Source organism: Acanthaster planci, linkage group LG06 (assembly GCF_054643075.1).
Source record: "Acanthaster planci isolate LZ-2023a linkage group LG06, COTS_SCS, whole genome shotgun sequence".
NCBI classification, from domain to species: Eukaryota; Metazoa; Echinodermata; class Asteroidea; order Valvatida; family Acanthasteridae; genus Acanthaster; species Acanthaster planci.
This window is the reverse complement of record NC_141782.1, coordinates 16,203,323-16,228,541: the sequence shown is the minus strand read 5'-3', so window position 1 is coordinate 16,228,541 and position 25,219 is coordinate 16,203,323. Positions and strand designations below refer to the sequence as shown.

Sequence of the window (25,219 nt, the reverse complement as noted above, 5' to 3'; positions counted from 1 at the left end):
GACGTGGCACTGTATTCATTTTTTTTGGGGGGGGGGTTGTGTACGACAGCTGGGAGATGGTTCGGGAGGATCAACCAAATGAGCTCCATGTTTGAATTCTCGACAGTTTGGCACAAGTTTTATTTTATACATTACAAAAAAGTTGTGAAACGCGCAGCCCCAAAAATCAGTGAGTCATGTTTTAAACCTCCAGATCTATTTTCAGTTCCTCTACCGGTAGATAAACAAAAATTAGAACACAGCTGAGAAATGTATGATGAAATGTACAATGTACTGGTACTCATAAGGCATGTACATGCACATGGTATACATGTACATGTGTGCACTGAATTTTGTTCAAATGCACTGACAAATATCACTCAGTCCATGAGAGATTTTCCTCTATTTACATGTACAGGTAAACTGTGCATACATGTAAAATACATGGGTTGCAAAAAAAAAGTAAACTACACCTGTACATGCACTGCGTACATGTCCCCAAAACTACCAAAAATGACAGATTATTTATTCATTTATTTACGCCATACATGTACTGCATATGTATATTCATGAGGTACATGTACCAATCATATCTCTCCTCTTCTTGGTTTTATGCATGCCAGTATGCCTTCTCATACCGCATACATATTCCAGTATTATCCACAGCTGCATGAATATGTATGTACTTGTGCCGGTATCTTTTCTTGCCAACGGAGGGCTCCCATCTCTTTTGAGCTCTTCAGAACTGGAGAGTTTAGGCACTGCGCATGGCACTCACATGAGTTGAAGTCCACCCCAACAGACTGTTGATTTGTTATAAAATTCATTTTTAAGGGTAATACTTTAAGCATCAGTCCCCTGAAAACTGTTCACAGAAATTGGTAACACAGAATATTTTCAATATCACCACACTTAAGCAAATAAATAACTAGCACATCTTGACCTTTTTTGAGAGAAAACTTGGAAACTTGGGATAATGTTCTGAAATTTTACCGGTATGGGATTTCTTATTTCAGAAAAATTACTACCATGTGAAAGAAGAGTGTTCTTCCCCTTAAATTTTGTCCTAAAAAAGTCAGCTTTGAGGTTTTTTCCCATTCTGTTGACCCAATGCTGGCTCCCATCTCAAAAGTCAGGTCTCCGACTTTTAACTCTAACCCATCTCGCTTGATCACGTCACAAATCGTTGTGTGCCCAGTACGCGCGCTTACGCCCTTTTGTCTGGAAACATGACCACAGCAAAAAAATAAAATGTTCCCAGCAAAAGGGTAAAAGAAACACACTCTCTTTATTGAGTAAAAATGGATAAAATTTACTACTAAATCAACACAGGCTGTACAAAAAGCAACCTTTGAACAACTTATTAAATGAAACATTTTGTAAAAAACCTTACAAACATCCTTTTCCAGGAAAGTTTTTTTTTGCAGTGATCATGCTTCCAGGCAAAGGGGCGTAAGCGCTTACATCCTTCCAGGCACACAACAAAATACTGACTGCCATGGTACATGTACAGACATGTACACACAAACAAAATACATTGAAGTAAAACCATTCAGGAAAAACATTGTGCTCTTTGAAACTAACAGCTCTTTCATACTTGTATAGTTTAGGGAAATTGACAAATATTCAAAAGAACACTGATAAGTGTTTGGAAAAAAATACTGCACAAGTACATAACTCTGCAGACTACTGGTATTAACGCTAAAGGAGCTGGAGGTGGATTTTGCACCCCCCCTCAATATTTTTTTCTGATATCGCAGGGGCACATTTTTTTCAGGAGCGGATCGAACCTTTAGGAGTTTTCGAGCAACTCGTAGTGGTCATTTTGACACCAAGTTTGTGGAAATCAAACATACTGTTCTTGCGAAACGTGCATTTATCTGAGACAGGTCAGCCAAAAATGCGTACTTTTTGAATGGGTGCTCAATGCACATGAGCTGGCACGCATGTACCGGGGTAGCCTTGAATTTCTAAAGACTGTAACACAAAAAACATGCCTTAACATTAACACAGTATTGATAATGAGTGCCTTTACACGTATACCAAATTTTTTTTTAAAATGGCGGGGGGGGTTATGCACCAAAATAACCTGGCTCTTTTTGAGGGTTAAAATTTCAAGTGGGCTAACGAAATGTAGAGTAAACAAGTTTGTTCTAGCAACATGCACACGTACAAGATACATGTATGTATGCAAAGGGAAACATCAGTATTTCAACTCGTGACCTGTGAAAGGATGGCACTAAATCTGCGCATGAGTAATGAATTTTTTGGAAACCACCTTTCAAGGTTACCAACATTGTAGGCAGTGTTATATACTGTATTCAAACGTGTACTTTAAGTGCTCGCACAATCAAGTGTTTCCTCATTCAGAAAGTCATAATTGCTCTTGACTCTGTTCTTTCCAAGCATGAATCACTCTGAATCCATATTTAGCTAACAAACATTTCATTCATTCAACCAACAGATAGAAATTAATGCAGGATGTACATAAATGTACATGTACTGGTATTCCTAAGGAATTCACTTGAAATTCAATGTGTTTAACATCGGAAAATAATGTGGGGGGAAGAGGATTTACAAGGAGCATGAATCACCTCTGAGTAATTCTTAACAGAGAGAAAAGTGCAAGGATTTTCCAAGGCTTTTAAGTATGTACACATGAACAATATGTGTTTCCAGGCGCCCTGCATTTGGTGCTGTTGTTTGGGCATTGGTAAGACAAGTACGTGTTTGTGTTCAGATTGCAATTGTTTCTCCAACTGTGGAGTACTGGTACATGTACATGTTATTAATTTCATTTCAATTCGTTCAATTTTATTGGTTTATTGTCGATGATAGAAATAATTTTAATTACAATTAAATATTCAATAAAAATACTAGTACGGTTTGGCAACTGGAGGGTTGAATTGCACTTGTATTAGTTAGATTATGCATGCGTACATGTATATACATTTAAAAATCACAACATAATCAAACATCAAAAATTAGTGTATACTAACAAGGGATGTATGGAATGGGGGGGGACCCCTGACTTTTTCTCTTCTTTGTGCAGACAGGGTTCTTCTGAGATATACTTTTCGTACACCTTCATGTACATGTACAATGTACATCCTTGTACTCTAAGCAAATTACATGTGAACTCTCATACGTGGCATCCTTTTGGGGCGGTGTGTATTGAAAAGCGCACTTTTTTTAAACGCTTGAAATTGTCCAAGCTTTTCTGGGCAACTGGAGGCATTGTTGCTGTGATGGCAATCAGGAAACAAACTGTTCATTTTGTTATCAAACTGTGAACCCATAACTTGGTCAATAAAAAGATTTCTGAGAGAGGGTTGCTCTTTGGCTCAAACAATTCTTCTGCCCAAATTAATGCAACATTAAGGTTTTCTCGCAGTATAAACGAATGCATTACATGTATATACACGTATATCTCCCGGTACATCACTTAAATCTCACAGCATCCAACAATGGTTCAGTGTATAGAATTATATTTCATATATACATCTACATTCCAGTAATAATTACATGTACCCACCGGTACATGTAAATGTTACATTGTTATCAAATTCTATGAGTACCCGCAAGTATGCAAACCCCCAACAATGTTGAATATCCAACAGCGAGGCTATACAGGACAATGTACATGCACCATGTATAAAAAAAGACCTCATCATGATTCAACTACCCATTTAAAGATAATCACAGAGTCAGCTTTGAATCTGAACTTCATAATCTTTGGAGGAGGACCTTAACAAGGGTTTGATATGTATGCACTCGTGAAATTTCTGAGGCTCTTGGAAATTTGGCTTGAGAGAAGGCAAAACTGTGATCCAAGTGAAGATGTGTAAATTGTCTCTTTTTATAATATTCCCAAGTCCTGATTTATCTGTCAAGACCATTGTCAAATACATAAAACCCCAAACCTCTGCAACAATATCACGAATGATAATACAACACTGTCATTGTACAGTACACCATTGCGGTGCTCTGAACAGTGACACAGACACAAAACACTGTACATGAAGCCGAGTCATGTTAACGGTGTTTCAACATGTTACAAAAGAATTGGCATGAATAAGTAATAATCACGTAATTGGAGCCAAACAAACGGGCAATACTTGTCTTCAGATATAATTGATTTTAAAGGAACGAGGAAAAGAGAACTTCCTGGATTGTTCTTTTTCTTCCTGTACTTTTGCTGATGCACCCCAATCACAACGACCACACTGCAAAGTGACACCAACGAAGAACAACAAACTTGAACAAAGAAATATGTTCGCATACACTGTACAACATTTACCTGTACAAGATGTCTCAGTTTTTGCTTACGTACATGTATGCATCCATCTGTTTACATGACTGAGCAAACTGATTCCGTTTGAATAAGCAAGCAGTTCTCAGAATGGTACTCCTTGTATCAATTCTTCCAGATAAAGATTAGGGGTGAGTGGTGAGTTGATGTCATAAACACAAAGCATGCATTTGACATGTAAGAAGACCAATAGTGCAAACATTAATCTACATGTACATGTACATGTAATGCCTTGATGACTACATGTACATGTACGTGGGGCCTCCGTATACACAAAAGTACCGATACATTTGTAAGTCATAGTTCACAGGGTGGGAAGACCTTGAGGAACTCTTTTCAATGTGAGGGATTTCCTTATCTTAAAGTCTTTGCAAAGACGATTTGTTAGTTTCCTGGGGCTCCAAGCGATTTCCAAGCACAAGCTTTGGAAGGCTCAGTGACAAGTCTTTTCAGACGCAAAGCAAATTGAAACCCCGCATAATGGTTGGAAGGGGACGGTGATCTCCCTGGCTATTCAGCTATTATGTGCATGTTTGGAGAAACCTTGTGACAAAAGTCACACTGCCTGTTCAACAGATTTGCAGGTAGTTAGAAATTAGCAATCTAGTATTCATTGTTTCCTCAGAGTCTGCACTTTGGTTCAAATGAGTTGTTGTCCTAACCGGAGTTCACAGGTTTAGCAACCTTTCCCAGAACCTTTAGCCATGGGCAAACACACGAGTGGGAATACAATGAACGAATGCTGTAGAGGTGTGTGGCACAAATATGAAATAAATGAGTTGTAATGGCCATCAACACTTGCAATATGTCAAACCATATGGGACCAGTGTTCTACCTAGGACCATTTTAGTGCAGGGTCAATTTTTGGATTGCGAAGCATAGCGAGTGGTCATCAGCGGAGCTCTCGCGGCTCATAGCCGTGAACACATGCACGCTGCCTCTAGGGAGGCTACATTATATCTCATAATTTCACATCCCGGTCTCGTAACAATGCCAGCTTGATGTTCTCAATGCTTTCTGGTGCTTGAAATAATATCGAATTGGTACCGGTACATTTTCAGTAATATTTCAGTTCATTTTTTGGAAAATCCGTGCTGGGTGGCAGAGCCAATTTGAACCTGAGAGCCGGGTGGAAATTTGCAGTACCGTATGATGCCACCCAGCACCGCCCATCGTGGCCAGAACACTGTATGGGACACTTCCTACTGGTAACGCACTGTGCCAGCAACACAGGGCTACAACATTATGATTTTTATAAACTAATGAATCATTTTTTTCTGTTTGGGTTTTGTGATTACTTGTCGTGCAACCCCAAAAAGCCAGTAGTCCAAATTATGCAACCTGACATACATTTTTCCCAAAACAAATGAGAACCTTTTCAATTTTTGGAAATGACAGAAATCTGACATGCTATGTAGCACTCAGTATCTGGAAACAGAGTTTTTTCTTAAACTGCAGAGAAGGCTATACAGTACTACATGTTGGAGGTTTTCCGACTTCAGAATTTGGGGCTGAGTGCTCAAGTTGCACCTTCTATAAATGGTGTTTGATTTTTTAAAATCTAGGTTCTTAATTCATCCAACCAAAAACTGGAAGTGGTCAGCCAGCCCAAGACCAGCCTAGAGATCAACTAATCAAAAACCCAAAATATCATACTGAGCCTCACTACCACAATCTGATAAGAAATAATTCTGAAGAAATAAAACTGTCTTTTAAACTCCCTTTTAAGAATTTTTAATCGACTGCAATCCTGAAATCAACTTTAATGCTTTTATTATTTGGTTTGGTTGCTGGGGCATGAATCTTTCTCAGAGGTAACAAATGCAACTTCAAGCTCATGTGCTGATCTTCCTTATTGAGAGGCCCAGAATACACATGCACAACATTGTCATGAAGCTGTTTCTGTTTGTGACAAATTTATGTCCTTCTTTTTATTTACATCAACAAAATATAGTAACCATCCAATTGCAAACATCTCAATTGTCAAGGCATGCGCATGAAAGCTAATGATTGACAAAGGTATTCAATAATGCTGGCTTTGATTCTGAAGCCAGGCAGTAACAGTGTACGTTAAATTTCACCCAAAAAATCACTGGGAAAACAAGCTGCATTTACTATTAGCAGGAACTAACCACACTTCATTACCGCAACCAAATAGATATCACTGCTCTTGTAATGTGTGGCACAGCCCAACTAAAAACGTGGGACAAACAGTCTACAGAACCCATTGTGACAGGGAGGGTCCTCGCAAGGCTAAAAATAGGAGCAACAACATTCCGTGTGAAATTGAATCTTCAGTCCAATTGACCAAGAGTCAGGACAGCGGCGGCAGTGTGGCGTGGCCGTGGATACTTGTTGGCTCAAGTGTACTTGCTGCAGGTACCCCTACCCGGTAGAGCTGACAGGGAGCATGTGCAGTGTGTCCTTGTGCAAGGGCAAGGTTTACTTGTACATGTAGCTATGACAGCAAAGGGTTCAGTCAGATTTGACAGTGATCGTTTGAGATAAGAAGGTGTTGATGTCATCAAGCTTGTAAACTTGCAAGAGGGGATGCATGGTGTGTGTCTGAAACCAATACCTGGACACAGGCTACGCCCATTGCTAATTTGGCAAGGTTTTCTTCTCCTGGTCTAAAGGTCACCAACCTTTAGACAGGCCAATGATAATTAGGAATTTGCCCAATTATAATTCAGCAAGGTTTTATCCATCTAAAAGTCACTGACCTCACACACCTTTGAATCTTGAAACCACTGCAAGGGGACTCTCAAAATAAAGTTCGGTTTTACCATGTGATTTGTTTAGTGCCCCACACCCATAATTCATTTTAGTTTTCTAGAAATGCACTGTCAGTGCAAAGTTCGTGAAGTAAGTACATACACGTACTGGTACTATGTATGAGTACAGCGCAGACATATTTGCTGTACATAAAAATCTGTTGTTACATACCGGTACTTTTATAATGCGCGTACAAAAAAGTTCTACAGTAGGCCTATATGCTGTTCTACAGTTCAAAGGTTGCATACATGTAAATTCATAGGACTCTATGCATTAATTGCAGACACTGAAATAAAACAGAAATTATCACTTTCAGAGAAAGATGCATGTTTATACTCTATATTACACACGCATGGTCAAAGAATGTTACCAGTAAAGATTCTGACGTTATGTTTCTGAAATCAGATCTGTGCTTAGGAACGCTAGGCACTCCACATGCAGTACATGCAAGTACAGGGAATTCTGGACACAGTTAAGCGTAACTCCCAAGAGACTTATTTTAAAGGTCCTCCACACTGTGCAACGAACACGTACTGCATGGCTACCGGTACTGATCTGGGATGTTAACGGTTTACCGCTAGGTACATGTACTGTACATGTGCCAGTATGTGTATCCCATAAACCAAGAAAAAGGTCCACATGTTGCAGGTTGCTTAAGTTTACCTTTTGTGAACCAAGCCAGGTCCACATAACTTGGGGGTTTACCCCTCTCTGAATGAGGGTTTTAAGGGGCATTTTAGGTTAAGGTCGGCCACAGCAAAACAAAGAGGAACAGTCACGGAAACCATCAACAAAAAATCCGGCTTCAGAGAGCGTTCATGACACAAGAAAAATATAACTTTAACAGTTTTTCTGTCCACACCTGGCACAGGTGGTCATGGTGTACAGAAAGTTAACATAAACATGGCTGCACCCAATTTACCAGGCCCAAGGAAGAATTGTTTTTCATCCTAAGGGATATCTGCTGGTAGAAAAAAAGGACGTGGGTACACATGTATTTAGGCATTAAATCTCCTTACTTTGGACTTGATGTAACATACATGTACAATGTACATGGGTAATTCCAGAAATTAGGAGGCCTTTTTTTTGTGTCCCTGTCACATCGGACATATCATTTTGTAAGTTCAGAAAACATTTTCTAATTTCCAGGAGTGACAATTTCCAAGAGTGACGAATTACTGCAAGTTACCTGTCAAACAAAGAGTAATACCAGTAGTTTGAAATCAATTCCGGTGATATTTCTATGTCAAATAACAAAGGTCAGATGTAACAGGGACACAAAAATGTCACACTTTTGGACCCCTAATTTCTGGAATTATCCGCATACATACATGTATATACATGTGCATCGGTGGTTTATCAATGCGCACAGTCAACTTTGTTGATTTTTCTGTCCATTCTACATGTAGCTTTATGACTAGCACTAAACTACCGGTACGGTACCAATACTGATGAATGCATGCACCAGAGTTACCACAAAACAAGATTTTTGCCTGCAGTAAAACTAAAAGCAGATTCAGAGAAGGGAAAACCTGGAATCATGCAGCCACTGGGTAAGTGACTTGGAAGTAAGAAGCTGCAATGGGTAACTAGAAAAGTATGTAGATGAACACTGGCGAGAAAAAAGTGACACTTCAGGCTTGAGTAAAAATGACCAGTTCTGTAAACAAGCTATTGCAAGCCACATTATGTTTGGTTAAAGAGGCATTCATAACACCCATTAATGTGCATGATCAGTTCTCAAGAATGCACACAAGAACACACACACATGATACATGTACCGGTACCACAGGGTTCAATCTTCAAAAGACATCAGCCCCTTTAAACCTGCATACTGTATTTATTTTTCCAGAGGGCTTAAATGACAGTTCAATGAGGTGATATGATAGCAAAGGAATCCCTGCTTCTGGGAGGCATGCACACAAACAAAATATGACTGGCTCTAGAAATATTTTCACTGTGGAGGACATCTGCTTGGGCCTACTCGCAAAACAAGACCAGTATAGGTCAAAATCAATTTCAAAACTTAAATGTTAAATGCAACTGGAATGGGCGTTTACACTTTTACAGACTAAAATAAGTGGCTACTCCCATATAAATGGAAGAAAAAATATTACAAAAGGATTTTTTTTCAATGTGGAAATAATCAACCTTTTATTCCACTTTCAATTTTATTATAAAACTATTCCTTGTGAGTGATTAATAATGTGGTCAGTAACAGCATGACCAAATTTTCATTTTGTTTTCAACTTGCCAACTGTGTAATGGGTAATTCCAGAAATTAGGGGTCAAAAAAAGTGACATTTTTGTGTCCCTGTTACATCTGACCTTTGCTATTTGACATGGAAATGTCACCAGAATTGATTTCATAGCTATTACTATTTGTTTGGCAGTTACATGTAATTTACGTTAATTCATCACTCTTGGACATTGGAAAATATTTTCTGAACTTACAAAATAATACGTGTATGTCAAATGTAACAAGGACATGAAAAAAAAAGACCCCTAATTTCTGGAATTACCCAAATTCCAACTGGACAAATGCTACCAGTGCACTTCTGTGCAGGTAGCTCCAGGACTTCACAAACAGTGCTTTGATTTTGCGAGTCCAGTACGGTATGGTAGTTTCTCTAACTATTGCCATCAAAGCTCCAGATGTACATGTACATGTAGCCTCTGAACTGCTGACTGCCGACTATTTTCTACCATGTCACATAGAAAAAAAGGGATCCTGCAATGATTGGGCCGGACAATGGATCATGCCAATGTTTGGCAAATCGGCAAAACACAGGATTGACAAAAATTGACACAGAATCTGCACACGATGCGTACCACAACTCAACGCATTGACCTCGGCCCAAAGCAGTCAGTGTACATGTACATGTACCGGTACATTATACAGGGGTGTGATTGGCCACTTAAAATTAAAGCTGAAAACAGCTACAGTTAAGGAAAAAGCTGAAATGTAAAAAGCTCCCATATTTTTGTACAGACCACATGTACAAAAAATCTGAAATTCAGGGTCAACACTCACCATCTAAACAAAAAAAAGCTATAAACAAAAAAGAAATCCGCTACATGTACATTACAAAAAAAGGTAAAGTCTCCACCCCTGATGACACTGAACATCATGAGCAGAGCCAGGGAACTACATGTACATGTACAATGTGTGTGGTACTATGCATCACAATGCACTGCGTGTCATAATACAGGTACATGTCACATGTACATGTGCATGTACTTTGCACACTACAGTATACAGGTACACATACATGTACATAGTACTGTACATGTACATACAGTACATGTACGTACATGTAGTGATGTACATGTACCGTACATGATTGGGCAACTGCACATGTGGTACATGTACATGTGAACCATATGCATTGGTGACAACAGAGTGCTACTGATAGGGTATGAGCAGCAATGTGACATGTCCACAGTTAATTCTCTCAACTCAGTGGCAATAAAGGCAAACAAAATTAATCCTTTATACTCAGAGGAATTTAGTATCATTGCTGCGTAAACTGACATGTTAAGGAAGTACATGTACATGTATGTTTTTGTGTTATTGGGAATTAGGCCTCCATAATGGTACATCACTAAGGTTTGTCAACACAAGTTTCTCAAGGATATTTATTGAAGGAATCAGAAAAAAAGGTAACTGGACTGAAGTGTGCACATTTATGGCAACTGTCCGATCCAGACGACTTGAAGAATGAAACACAGGCAGACATGGAGACAGCTGCACTGAAACACAATGCATACAACGTGTACATGTACATGTTGTGCCATACATGTGGCTTGCAGTAAATGACAGGCAAGCCTGGTTTTCTGGCACCTTACCTGCTGAAGGACATGTGCTTGATCACTGCACATGGGTACTTGAGTACTATATGCACATGTACGAGTACAGTCAACAACATTACCTATCTACAATTTATAACAGTCAGTTTCTGTTCTTGCTGCTTGTCTACTAATATGAAACCTAAAAGCCAAACAACAGATGTGTTTTTTCCCCTTTTCAATGGGAACTAAACTAAACTAAACTAGCACTTGTATTTTTTTCCCCAAAAGTACAATGACTCAATGTACTGTACATTAGAAAAAACTCTGCAAAGCTTTGTAATGCAGCCTCATTTTTTGTCCCCATAACAAAGTAATCAAACTATTCTTTTGAAACAGTTGAGTTTTTAAAACAAAACTTTCCATGCCGGTAACTACACATTCAAATCTGGGATGATTCACAACAGTGCGGCTCCAAGAGTTTGCAACAGGTTGGCCAAACACAATGCGTGAAATTTGTCAACCCAATACCTGTTTGGCAAGGGTTGACAGATTTTGCACGTTGTGATTGGCCAACACGTTGCAAACACTTATTGTGAATCACCCTTATTCTGGAATGATGAAGTTGTTCACATACATGTAAACATGTACTGTATGAACATTTTCCATCCTCCACGATTGTAGCACAAAAATACAAAAATCCCATATTTCTGCATTTGACATTTTTGGGATATCAATACATATAAGGAAACAGAGCAACTTTCCACTTTAATATGATTCCAACGTGTGTGTGTGGTTTCCCTGGAAACAAAGCAGAGAAAGGAGGCACATTTCCTCTCTCTATGATTAAACCTACCGGTAAATGTACAATGTAGGTAGATGATACAAACAAAATAAAATAGACTGTAGTAACTGTACTTTATTGCCAATAGACAGGGTACATGTGTTCATTTACCGGTACATGTACATGTAGTCCGGACTTTCTATTAAAAGCTCAAAAAAATCCAGGGCTTTCCAGGTGGACCCCTGATGTAAACACACTGGACCATGTGGCAAGTTACAATCTTTAATCCAGGGTTTCTCTGGTTCGAATCCTTGAGCCCAATGGATGTACCATGCATGCATGCAGCATAATATCACAGCAGCTAGGCCAGACTGTCCTGACCAATGAATTTATGAAGTCAAACTGCAGCAGGAAGAAATGTTTTCAGGGGAGGGAGTCAATATTTCCTGGAGATATGCATCAATACATGTGGTTTACCTAATAGAGTCCAGTGAAACTGAAGGTCTAGCAAATTCCACATCAGTGACCTGGATTCAATCCCACTGAGGTCAATAAGTCAAGGGGGGGAGGGTGGCTTCAGCTTTGCCTTAAATATTCTAATTTGTAACTTTTCCCAAGAGTCTCATTTTGTGGTTTTACTCCCAACTCTACAAATAAACAATTTTCCTGGTAGTCTTCTCTCTCAGGGTTTCTTCCGGCTTCTGAGCCACAGTGGCTCAGAACTTTCAGTGAACCGTGGTTCCCAAGAAAAAAACATTACATTGTGTACATGTAAATCCCACAATATGCAACATACATGTGCGTACTTAGTATACCAGTTTAAGTACTGTACTGTACTAGCAACTTGTTGCTGAGTTGTGCAAACCCTGTACAACTGGCTCCAGACAGATCCTCACAAAATAGTGGAGAAGATTCCAAGTCCTTACATGTACACTAATTTGTTAGAGGTGCAGTGTACCACCCAAAATTATGTACAGGCACAACATGTTTGATACATGTACATGTAAGTACCGGTACATGAACTGGAAAAGGCAACAAGGTTTCATGCCAAAATGTCATGAGAGTGGGGGTATCATTGACGATGGGTGTGTAGGGAGAAGGGGATAAGGGAGCGGCACCTGCTTATTTGCCGTCTTGTTGGCAGAAATTGTTTCCGACATGCACATAACCTAATCTGTGGAACTGGCTTGTGAGGCTGACTGACATGCACAGCACCAACAATAATCATAGTTCAAGAAAATAGTTTCCATATTTCTTCAATATGATCCATCAGAAATCTTATATGGCAAATTGTTTATTCTGAGACGCCATATGTAAGCATAAATATTCTCAGTAATGGTACATGTAGACTTTATACAAAGACATTTATGTTCAGGTAGACAGCCTACAAGCCTGGCCTAATGAGTGCCGTTTTCTGAAATACCACTGCTCTAGGCTATTAGGGATATTGTGGTAATTACCTAACACTATCATCCTGTGTCTAACAATGCCCAGGTGTGCACACAAGGACAACATGATAGGGAGCCAGACAAGGAAATGATGGATGTGATGAGGGCAATGGGTTAGGTCACAGACCTTACATGTAAGCTTCCGCTCAATGACACAACAGTTTCAAGCACCTGGTTCATACATGCGCTATTATTCATCAAGTTAATTGCATTCTGACCAAGTTTTCCAGCAAGGTACATGTAACTGTACATACATGTACATGTACAAAGCCCTCACTTTACATACATGTACATGTACAAAAAGCATGCATCATAACCTTGGATGTTGCTCTGCAATTCCAACTGAGCAAGATTATGTTTAATGAATAAATAAGCACCTAACCCCAACCCCTGCACAAGGGTATTTGCAGTGCATCTGTATTTTGCAAATAAATCTGACCAATGCATACATGTACACATACTGGTACATGTATGGAACAAATACGGATGAGTGAATTTACATCGTGTACATGTACATCAAGTCTGTATGGACCAAGTCAAATTTAATTTGTCTACGCACAAACAACAGTGAAAAGTTTTTGAACACCCCAATAATGTTGTCAAAACTTGAACTTCTCTGCCACATTTACCCCCGTATGGTAGTCAAAAATGGGACATGTTTATGTAAATATTTTGGATGATGACAAACATGTGTCAACTCTCTTTTGGACTGTCTCTGCCCATGGCAAAGTGCACAGTAGAAGGTAACAATGAAGTTGTCACATACATGTAGAATGTAGAAAAGATTCATGTCCCCTTTTCCTTTGCCAATTAAAAAAAACAACAGTGTCATGGAATGCCATGGGTATTGTCCGGCCTCGCAGGGTGCCCATTATTATAGCAACTGGTGTGTAAATAAAGTGTCAAGAAATTTCTCTGCTATTCATGTGACAAATTGTGCAAACACTAACAAAAAGTAGCCAGCTACATGTACAGTAATAAACACACAGAGAGATAAGGGGCCCAGTAGAGAATACCAGTACCTCAGTCACTGTAAAAAATATGTGTGTAAAAGTGATGATACATAAATCTGGAATGCCTGCTGTTTGGATGACACAGTTGATGCTCAACTTGGAAATCTGATGGGTATGGCCTTTGAACCGGTCCCGTTTCATAATGTACAAACTCCCTGATGTCGAAACTGCATACAGCAAAGACTCGTGGGTGGTTTGACAGTGTACTGCAAAGAATCTGACATCACAGATGCAGTAATTCATTTCAAGAAAATATGCCTCCTGTGCATAGCAAGAAACAGAGGTTTTGACAAGCCTGTGCCAGTACGTGTACCATATGCAAGTGAATTTGGGTTTGACTTTTGCTTGGAACTTCAAAGGATCGTTTGGGGACAACAGTTAAAACTTTGCACAAACCTAGTTTGAAAGGTTTCAGACAACATTTTTACCCAGGTACATGTACATGTACATGTAGGCTTACTTGTACTTGTTGAGAATTACATATTATTTTGACCATCATCAACTTGCCTGTAGGCTATATAAGAGTTAATGCTACGATCAAAGGGCAGTATTTTAACTGAAACCTAGCTTCAAATGAAAATGTGTGTGGAAATGTATAGCAGTGTTGAACAACATGTATTAAAGTGTAATAAACTTACAAGGCTTTAATATCAATATAGAAATGTCAACAGTCCCCCCCACAAAAAAAAAATTACTGGAAATACACAAGTAAACATGTAATGAAGCATGGCTTGGTACAATCAGTGCTCTGAACAAAAGAAAAGGACAAAAAGTTGGATTATAAGAAAGATGAGGCTGGCAACCGTGGCAAGTAAAACTGTTAAACCCCTTGACATTAAATACAATGCAAGAATTCTTGTTGACCTCAATGAACTTGAAAACTGTACTTTGGAACTTGTCCTAATCAGGACACAAGTGCTGTATGATATAACAAAAATTCAGTTAACCATGTATGAATGTACATGTTCATGTACCGCTGAATGTATGCATATGCATACATGTACACTGTACATGTACAGTATGTGGAAACACTAAAATTGGCACTGTTGATGGGCATTACATACTGGAAGGTACATGCGCAGTACTAGAACTAGAACATGTAATGGAAGCAACTTATTTACCTCTCTTAAAGCCATATCGCCCTGTGGGAACTTACTTAAATACGAATTTTTGGGCGTCTCCTGCCCCTCGTCAGGTGCGAATGCTTGAATGTGGCAAGTTCAACCGTTAAACCCCTTGCATTTGCACCTGACGAGGGGCGGGACATGCCCAAAAATTCATATTTAAGTAAGTTCCCACAGGGTGATATGGCTTTAAGACAGGTACATGTAAATAAGTTGTCAGAAGAATCCCTGTCCAGAATCTCTGTACAAGGTCAGGAACATCGTAAAGTGTATTGATGGAATGGAAGCTTTTGTCTTTAATCCCAACTACATGTACGGTATGGTACATGTACGTACATGTGCATTATACAGGTAATGTGTACGTTGTACACTGTACATGTAACACGTACATGTGTGGGTTTACTGTATGCCAAATCACATGTGTACACGTACATGCATGAACATCCAAGTCCAGCTACCGTAGTCTCATGGGTTTTTTTTACAATGCACGAGCTTGGCTGGAGTTTAAATCATACCTGTATAAGTACCGTACCAGTCAAGGTTTTCTCATTCTCACTTTGGTCAAACTTTCTCAAGTCAAACTTCGATTTTAAAAAAGCAAGAGTGCTTTCCCAACTGGTACCGATATAATCTGCGATGACATAAGTCAAACAAGATACATCAATTGAGGATTACTGGGGGAAGAAAGGGGGGAAAAGCACAAGTAGAAATTGCCTTGCAACCACAATGAAAGGTCTAGACATTGGCTCTTTCCAAAACCTTCATAAGGCCAACAATGGGGCGTGCACAATCACATACCACGCTTCGCTTGGCCTGTGAGGAGTACTCAGTAGACTGCTGTCGATTTACAATAAACGTTGAAGAGGTGAAGGCACTGCCAGTTCAAGTGACAGAGGGGGGGAAGAGATCTGAACAGCAAATTTTTCAACAAGAAAGGAGTAATGACCATGAAATGAGAATTCCCCACAGGAGAGTCGAAACAAATGACAAAACTTCAAGGCTCGTGGGCTGTAACTGTTTTTCCTTTCATTACCAGTACAGTACATGTAAGTGTACTTACCAATGCAGCCGTGTACACGGACAGAGAGCTGAGAGCGCAGTATTATAGAATGCTTGCGACTGTTGAATCAGAAAGAAAAAGGTTTTAAGAATTTTAAATTATCATTCTGTTGTACCAGAACATGTATTTATCCATGGTTTATCATGTATGAAGTTTACGCACCAATTGCGTATAGGCTACATCCTTATAACTAGATAATTAGTAATGTTTAATTTCATCCACTGAAATTACAATTTCCATACTTTATTATTCACCTATAGATCATGGCACATTATTAAGATATTTAGTAAGTTGCGCTGGTTATTTTTTTTAAAGTTACGTCTAACTTGGTCATTGTGGTATTCGCCCTTTCACACACGGATGTCCTTTATACTGACCATAAAGATGGCTGCCATGCAAACCCCTTATTTGAAGACATGAGACATACAATATAATACACATGCACACTACAGAAATGATGTCAAGTACATGTACTTCACATGCACGTATATATCAACATTAAGGAACTTGAAAAATGCCCTTTACGTGTATTTCGGTAGAAAAAAAGGGGGATTTATTGACAGTTATAAAAACTTCAATCTGGGATGGGGTGCAGAGGCAACTTGCAGAAAAATGCACATCACACTTTCTCACAGTCTATGTACTTCTAAGAAAGTAAGTGGACTTGCAAAAAGGATAAATCATTCTTTTGAATGGCACGCTCTTCTGGTTATTTGTTTAGGTCTATGATTAACAACCAGCTGTCATTGCTGTCGAGTGAAATGTCATCATGGGTATACATGTACTGGTACATATAATGTACACCATGTGTTGGTGCAAGGCAGACTCCCCTTGGTTTCTTGGTTTAGACAGTAAAAATTTCCAAATCAATACTGAATAAAAAGGGGCCTGCATGCAGGTTATTCAGACCACTGTGACTTCAAGATTTGTCTCAAATGTACATAAACGTGTACCGGCATCCTTCAACTGAAGATGTGGACCTCCAATGAATAGAATATATTGTGTAAATCATTAAATGAAAAAATAGGACGTACATGTACATGTATTCCATTTACACTGGCATATTCAATTGAACAAGTGTACATGTACACACTTACTTGCATGCGTAGGTGGCATTTGCTGCAGCCTACAATAACAATGTAACGCATTTTGTACATGTATATGCACAGCAGTACATGTACATCATGGAGGAAGGAATAGACTTTCATATCAATGATTTACAAGTTTGCCCCCCCCCATGTAATCCAGCATTAGTACACGTACATGTACTGTAAGACCACTCTAGGCTATTGAGATGGATTTGCTATTGACATGATTGATATACATGTACATGTATACAGGTACGGCATGGCAAACATGACTAAGAGACGTACCGGTAGGTAATTATTCTCCATGCCTTTTGTTAAAGTTTATAAGCTCAGTCTATCCTAGAAAGTTAGCAAAGGAGATGTTTGAGTTCAAGGCCCTTTTTCACAGACATGACCACAGTCATGGAAAAATGAATAGAACTCAAAAGGCCTTTTTTTTTTTTGAAGCAAAACTTGTGCTAGCTGCCAACTCTGAAAAAAATCATTAAAACTTGAGAACGGCTGGTTAAAAATAATTTTAATACATGCACTAGTACACTGACACTTACTCTTTGTTGAAATTTTCAAAGTCATCTTTCTGTTCGTCAATGGAGGACTCTAGGTCCAGATAATATCCATTGTGCGATAACTGCAGGGTACAATCTTCAAGCTGAAAAAGACAGTACACAATTCATAGGACATTAAAAAACTGAAAGTTACAGATATGTACATGTATAGGCATACTTACCAACCAAAGTTACCCGAAAAGTCACTACAAGGCCTATATTTAAAGTAGCTAGAGATTCCCCAAAGTTTTCAGTTTTGCATATAAACAATTCTTACACTACTGGTTAAAAGAAACCTGTGACCCAAAATAGGGAAATTCCATCTTTGGGCTTCTTCTTCAAGTCTGGGGGCATGCCAATAGGACCCAGGGCCCCCGGGGAGAACAGTGCATCGATAACTAATGGAGCTACATTGTACATGTATCCCGGTAAAATAAAATGTTACCAGTAGGACCCCCATCCAATGTAGGGAAAACCTCAATTGGCATATTGAGGTTTTTCACGTGACGTAACATGAAGGGCAAAGGCATTCCAGGAAGTGTACCACATCTGCGGAGGCACATGCATTTTGGTAAGTGTATTTCTATTGACAATTTCATGTACACCAGAATGATATAAGACTGTAAAGACGTGCGCGTTTCCTGGCACATCTGTGATAACTGAACACTGACCATCAAAAATCATAGGAATGAAAATCCTCTACTTATGGCTGATGCCTGATGGCCTTACAACTGCCCCCTCCCCCTTCCCTTTACAATTCATTCTGCCACCCTTGCCCAACCAGCTGGCCTTCCCTCTAGATGCACAGAGCAAATGACAAATGCGCCTACTTTTAAAGAAGCCAAGCCACAATGTGCTTCTCAATGGTAACCTGATCTGTATATTTATAAACATGGAGAATATATGTAAATATTCCTTCACTGGCACAGACCAGAAAGGTGCTGAGGGACAGTTTCAACCAGGCAATCGGTGCAGCGCACACATGTACAGGTACATTGAGACTACATTCATGTACATGTAATACCAATCATTGATCTTCATTTTACGATCTATAAAGATCAGTGATTCAAACAGATATTGGCCACTAGTGCTCAGCGCAGTGAATGCCAAATGCACACGATGTTTTGTACATGTGCATACACACCACAAATCCCACCGAAAGGGCAGAGTCACTGCATCAGTTCAAAACCATCGTGGCACATTGACAGCTCAGCATTGTGTTCATGCTGCATGCAGGAAGTACCAGATTCACGTCTCAATATTCCCCTGACTTTTTTAAAGGTTTTTTTCCCTTGTGGGGGAGGCTTGCCTCTATCACATTACAGTTCTTTATCATTGTTTGCAATCCAATTCCTACCATTCACTTTTCGTTTGATTTCATTGAAGGGAATTTTTCATGATGGTTTGCGGCTCTAGAGAATTTTTTTAAAGGAAAGTGGAATCTGAGAAGAATTCAGTAACAACAGGTGTCCTCGCAATAGTTGACTGCCGTCAAAATACCAACAATTCAAATCACATGGATCATTTATTTAACCACTCTATGCATTAACCTACCAACTTACATGTACTTCTTGTATTTGAGGACATCTGCAAGAAACCTGTATTTGTGGAAATCTGGAACAAACTATGGAGTTTGGACATGCTAACTAGGCAGTGGATATTTAGCTGTCACCAGCTAAATTTAACTAAAGGGTATTTGGCTGTCAACAAGTAGACAGAGCCCTCTTTGATGCATACATGTATACATGTAAATAAGCTTATCAACTACCGGTAACATGTACCACCAGATTTAAAGTAGGGTCTGTGGTTGAGTGGATAGCGTGCATTTCTTGAGCTCACACGAAGCTGGGTTTAACTCCCAACTTTCGACTTTTTCTCGATCCCCAAAATTCATGACATTCTTGTTTAGTTATTTTTACCAGTATATTGACTCCAACATCAAATTACAGAGTACTCTTTTTCTGGTTTGTGGCTCTAGAGAAGCATTAAACTGTCTAATTTCCGACTCGTGAATACTTCTAGGACTGTAAGGTTTATACACACCTTGTTTGTACAAACCTTACACAGTTCTGGAAGTACCTTACAGTTCTGGAAGTACCTTGTGAATACAAAATCAGAACAATTATGTTGGAAAAGGACCACACTAAGATTTGTCACGGTAAGAATCTTAAGTCCCAAAAATATACCCCCTGCATATGAGGGCATTTCTTTGTTCCTCTAGGATAGGCTCAAGTAAACCTTTTGTGAATTCATAGTCATTACATCTAAATAACAAAGTATGTCCCCTGGGAGGGCACTCCACGCAGGCCCTCTATACAGTTAATGCACGTGTGTCTGGCTACATATTGTCTAAGCCAAATTGAAAAAGTAATCGGTAAGCATCCTTTTTTTTAAATCTCGGGGGGGGGGGGTTCTGATCAACATAGGTATGTACATCTTTGCTGGATTGGAAAATATTAGATATCAACAACTATCAACAACATTTATTTTTTTTAATGTGGCCTTAATGAATAAATGTCAAATGTAGCCAGCCACAGCTAAAAATCGGCTACCTGCTGTGCATGCTGGGAATATGCACTGGTCACAGGTGGCAACAACATACAGAAAATAATAAATTGCTATCAATTAAATTTCAAAAGCAACAATCTGACCGGATACTTGGATGCGAGTAACCAAAATGTCAACAACCAAGTGTAGACAAACACACTGAGTGACAGATTGAAAACTACGCATCAAGTTGTCACTCATCGTGCTCACGTCACGTCGCGGTTACAACTTCGGGTGACCAAACCGGAACCTACTTTGTGCGGTGCTCTGAGAAACTTGTGGACGGCTTGCAGCTGGTCGAGGAGCGGCAAATACTCGTTGAAGGTGAAGGAAGGGGGCCGGGTGGGCTCGGGGAACACTGTGCTGGCGAAAGGGTCTGTATCGTCCAAGTACTGGACCCTACACGTAAACGCCATCTTATCCCATCCGAGATCTATGCACTACTAATGCTATTTACTAATGTGATACCCGTTTGTACGCACAGTACTAGAACTTTGCTAGTGGTACGTACATGTTCATACACAGTACATAACCCATGTGTTTCGTGCATAGGCATCGCATACATTCGTTGCAGATCAACTGCTTACGGCTGGTACTCTGCGCACGGTGCACGTTGTCGCTACCTGTGTGGCGGAAACCGTAACGAACTTCCGCAAACTTTTAATCCTGGTAATGACGGGGGGGGCCTCAAGAGGAAGGGGTCCCTACTTATTTCCGAGAGGATGGGTTGTTATTGTTAACATGGGGTGTTAGCATTTCTTTGCGGCAGAACAAGGGTTTAGACTACCCGTAGATTTGCCACTGTTCTCTGATGTCGAATCAACACAACTGTGTTAAGTTATTCTTGATTCAAATCTACAGCTGTAAAGGGGTCCTAAGTGATAATTGTGAAGTTTCAAACTCGTAGGAACTGCGTAGGAACGAAGTGGCGTAACTACGGGGGGCAGCAAGGGGGAACGTGACCCCCCCCCCTTTGAAAACAGTGTGGATAATCTCCGTTGAGTTTTTATAGCTATGCGGCTGCAGCTTGTTTCTTGTGTGGCTCCCTTGAAAAAAAAAGGTGCACCCGAGCGCCCCCTCGAACATTAAGCTCTAGTTACGCCAGTTGGCACGCAAGGAATAAGAAGTTTTCTCTTGCAATGAGGGCACTGCTTGGGTTGACCACTGCGTAGACTATCAGGGGATGGAAGAAACTGAATATTAATTCCTGGCCGGGGACACAGTAGTCGATAGCCAATGAATGTGCTGGGGTAGGAGATACCCCTGCCTACGGAAGTTTACTGGATTTATGTACCTTTCGATTGTAATCACAATGAAAAAAAAACCGACACCGAAAAATAAAAGAACAGAAGGGGGACAAAGAGAAAAAATGAAAGAGGCATAGAGCCAAGAAGGAAATTCCACATTGTGAGCAGGAGGCTAAAATGTCGTTAGTAATTGAAAATTTCAGCAATAATAAATAATAACAGAACGTAATGCCTGCATACAACTCGTCGAATTTCAACTATCCGTATCCGGAACTATTTCAGAAAAATTCCTTATATTTTACGTTTGAATTGAGATTTAAACACTTCTTTTTTCTGTTACAAATCTTGTTGGGGGTCTCATTCATTAATGAAACACGTTTGCACAAAGCAATCCCGAGAATTTAAATTAGGATTGAAGTTGAAGGGATGCACAGGCCGGTAGAGTCTCCCATGTACGCCTTATTGATTACACCGTGGATTAGGCTTTATCTTTCTCTTGGACTCGTGTTCCTGGCAGGGGGTTTTAGGGAAATAAAAGCTGCAAATGTGATTGTTGTATTTTATATGTAAGTTGTTTTCGGTGACTTCAAGTTGCTGTCGGGAGAGAGATATGAATGACTTTCGAGCGCGGATTACCTTTTTTATGAGGGCGCTATATAGTTTTGATGGCATCGCGCCATGGCTGACTGCAGTACTGGCGCACTGTAGGGTGCAGTGTCCCAATTCAAGGAAAATTCTCCGCCGGGCCGAGGCGCAGAAAAAGTACCCCCAGAGATTGTTTCGAAAAGAGGGGTCTGTTTGGGCCAGGAAATGGTGGAATTGTGTCAGTATGGCCCAGGATCATCTCTGTAGATTCAGGGGCACCCATCTGGGGGCAAAGCAGACAAAAATGGGATTGGAAATTAGTCAGAAGAGCCCCAGGAAGGTGAGGGATGTCATTTGAAAAATGGCCGCTGGGAGGGCTTGGCAACATTCACTTTTTGGGGGGTGAGTTTGTTTTGGGCGGATAATTAAAAAATTCATTGGTTAACCTACTAAAAATTGAAAATCAAATGAAATCTGAAGGACCAAACAGCACATTGATTTTTGTTTGAGAGGCCTCAGGGACTTCAGTTGCCTGCCATGGGGCTCCAAACTTGGTTGATTTTACACTATTTTCAATGGAGCTTGAATTAGTTCAGTGCACCCTGTACGGTTGAAAATCTTCAGCTGGCTACTTCAGAGCCAAACGTAGGCACAATTTTCTGCTGACGAATTATGGGTAGAGCACCCTGACATTTCGGGTTTTTTTTATAATCATTTTTAATTTGAAGTAGATGCAGTGGTTACGGTTGCTATGGAAAAGCAGGAACAGCAGAAGCAGTTAACTTCCCAAAAGTAAAAACTCTTAATAAATATAAATCATGTGGTACATAAAAAGTAATCTTAGTTCATGTACTTAATCTGTTAAGGCTGTAGATATCAGATACCTTTTATCAGCGGTGTGGCCAGGATTCTGAGCACGGGGGGAGCGGGGCTTCACACTAAAGGGGGGAGCTGACAGGATGTTGGACATATACATGTACATAGTCGTGATCACGTGGTACCGTTTCCGAAGTGCAAGTTGGGGCCGGGGGGGGGGCTTGGGGCGACGATTTTTCGGGGGAGGGGGCGTGGGTCCGCCAGCACCCCCCCGACATGCAAAAACGCCCCGTAGTGGAAAATTTAAAACTGTCCCCCGAGACAAAGGATCAGGTGTGTGGAAATGGAACACAGCATTAACCTTACCTCAAAGATGATACTTTGATTAGACTTTAATCAAAGACTAGACTTGGTCTTTAACTGATGATCGCATAACTATTTTTTTTTTAACTATTTAGGCCTAATTAATGTTCCATTTTTTCTGGCACCAAATGGATGGTAAAAGTAAGAAGCGAGGAATGAACATCAAAGTGGGGCCATCGTGGTGTAGTTATGTAGTGTAATTATGTAATGTAACTTCAAAATGAAAATGGGGACTGTTTGTTTAAAGGGTAAGTTTAGAAACCTTTCCAATGAAAACAATTCCAGGGAGAAGGGCGAAAACTTGGGGAGAAAACGGGAAGACGCAATAATACACAGACGTGCTAAGTGTAAACTTTCCTCCATTTTGGCTAGATAGGCTGACAATGCATAGGCGCAGAATCAAATAAGCAGCACCTCTGACATGAACCAAGTCTCCTGAGAGGTTACGCCATCGGTTTGCTCTGGCAGCAATGATTGTCGTGAAGCTGAAGTAGGTTGATTCATTAACTTAATGTTAGTTTTCATTTGCTTTTTTTTACAATTTGAATATGCATGGTGCGCAAAACCGGGCGTCGTTAACGACAACTGAAGCGTTATTTAAAGAGACAACAGCGCCAACTTTAGACTATGGAACCAACAAAGCTGTTCATTAATGCAGCAATATTGTGTGCTACTTGTCAATGTGCGCTGACGAATTATCGGCACCATTTTGGTTCAAAAATGACTCATGTCACAACTACTTTATACATACAGCTCTGGGCCCCTGTATTATATAGCGCCATCTTATGACTATCCATGCACAAGTCTTAGTAACTGAGTTCAGCGTTTGCCCTAGGGGTCCAGTCCACTAATTCAAGCCCCATTGAAAACAGTGTAAAATCAGCACCGTTCAGGGTCCAATAGCATGCACGCCAACATCCCTGAGATTTCTGAAACACAAATGAAATTCTTGTCTGGTCACTTATCTTTCAATTTCTTTTCAAGTTTTTTATGGGTTAACCAATTACATTTTTAATTATTCCCACAAAACAAAATCACCCCCCAAAAAGTGATTTTTCCGAAGTCTGATTGCAGCCATTTTTCAAGTGGCAACCCTCAACTTTCTCGGGCACTTAAGCCCATTTTTCAACCGTAGTTTTTATCCATTCTGCTCTCATATGAAAGCTCAAAGACCCAGCCAGTTGATCCTGGCAAGGATTTACACAATCTCACCATTTTGGGGGCCAAACAATCTCCTTTTTTAAAAGATACTGTGGGGGGTACTTTTACTGCTAATGAACTGGTCAAAAATTCTCACTTGAATTAGTGGTCTGCACCCCTAGCTCTATCACTGCCCAGTTGTCACACTACAGCACCTCTGCATATCGCCCCACCCCCCGGTATACGGTACCGCTCGGGTATCTGAAATTTAGACTCGACGGTAAAAAGACCTGAACTCCATTTTACTGTCATTCCATTCACCAATGTGCCGTGACCTCGACACGGACCGACAGAGCTCAATTTTTTTGCAGTAAAACATCTTACGTGTTTTTATTAAGCAGAATCTTGCTGCTCGAATCTTCACAAGCAGGATTTTTTCTATAGGCCTATATAGAATCGGCCATTCGACCCAACAATTAGAAGAGACTTCTTTATTAAAAGAATTGCAAAGATCCTGAGATACGTTGGGGGCGGTGGGGCTGGAGTCAAAATTTTATTTTTTTTATTTACGGAATATTTGCGGGATAGGATTGCCTTATTATTT

At 40.0% G+C, this 25,219-nt stretch overlaps 1 protein-coding gene across 31 annotated transcripts in view; it reads right to left on the bottom strand.

Moving 5' to 3' along the window:
• The window catches only part of LOC110983049 (FH1/FH2 domain-containing protein 3-like), a 108,150-nt gene that overhangs the window by 80,987 nt on the left and 1,944 nt on the right, over positions 1–25,219 (bottom strand). For 17 of the 31 annotated variants that reach the window (XM_087137986.1, XM_087137984.1, XM_087137987.1 and 14 more), the window contains exons 1-3: positions 20,719–20,976; positions 17,921–18,021; positions 16,285–16,343 (exon numbers count right to left, since the gene is read on the bottom strand). In XM_087137986.1, coding sequence (XP_086994112.1) covers positions 16,285–16,343; positions 17,921–18,021; positions 20,719–20,880 — 322 coding nt within the window. In that variant the 5' untranslated portion in view covers positions 20,881–20,976. Of the gene's footprint in view, positions 1–16,284; positions 16,344–17,920; positions 18,022–20,718; positions 20,977–25,219 lie in introns of those variants that run through there. The other 14 variants (XM_087137995.1, XM_087138000.1, XM_087138007.1 and 11 more) reach the window with 2 other exon arrangements.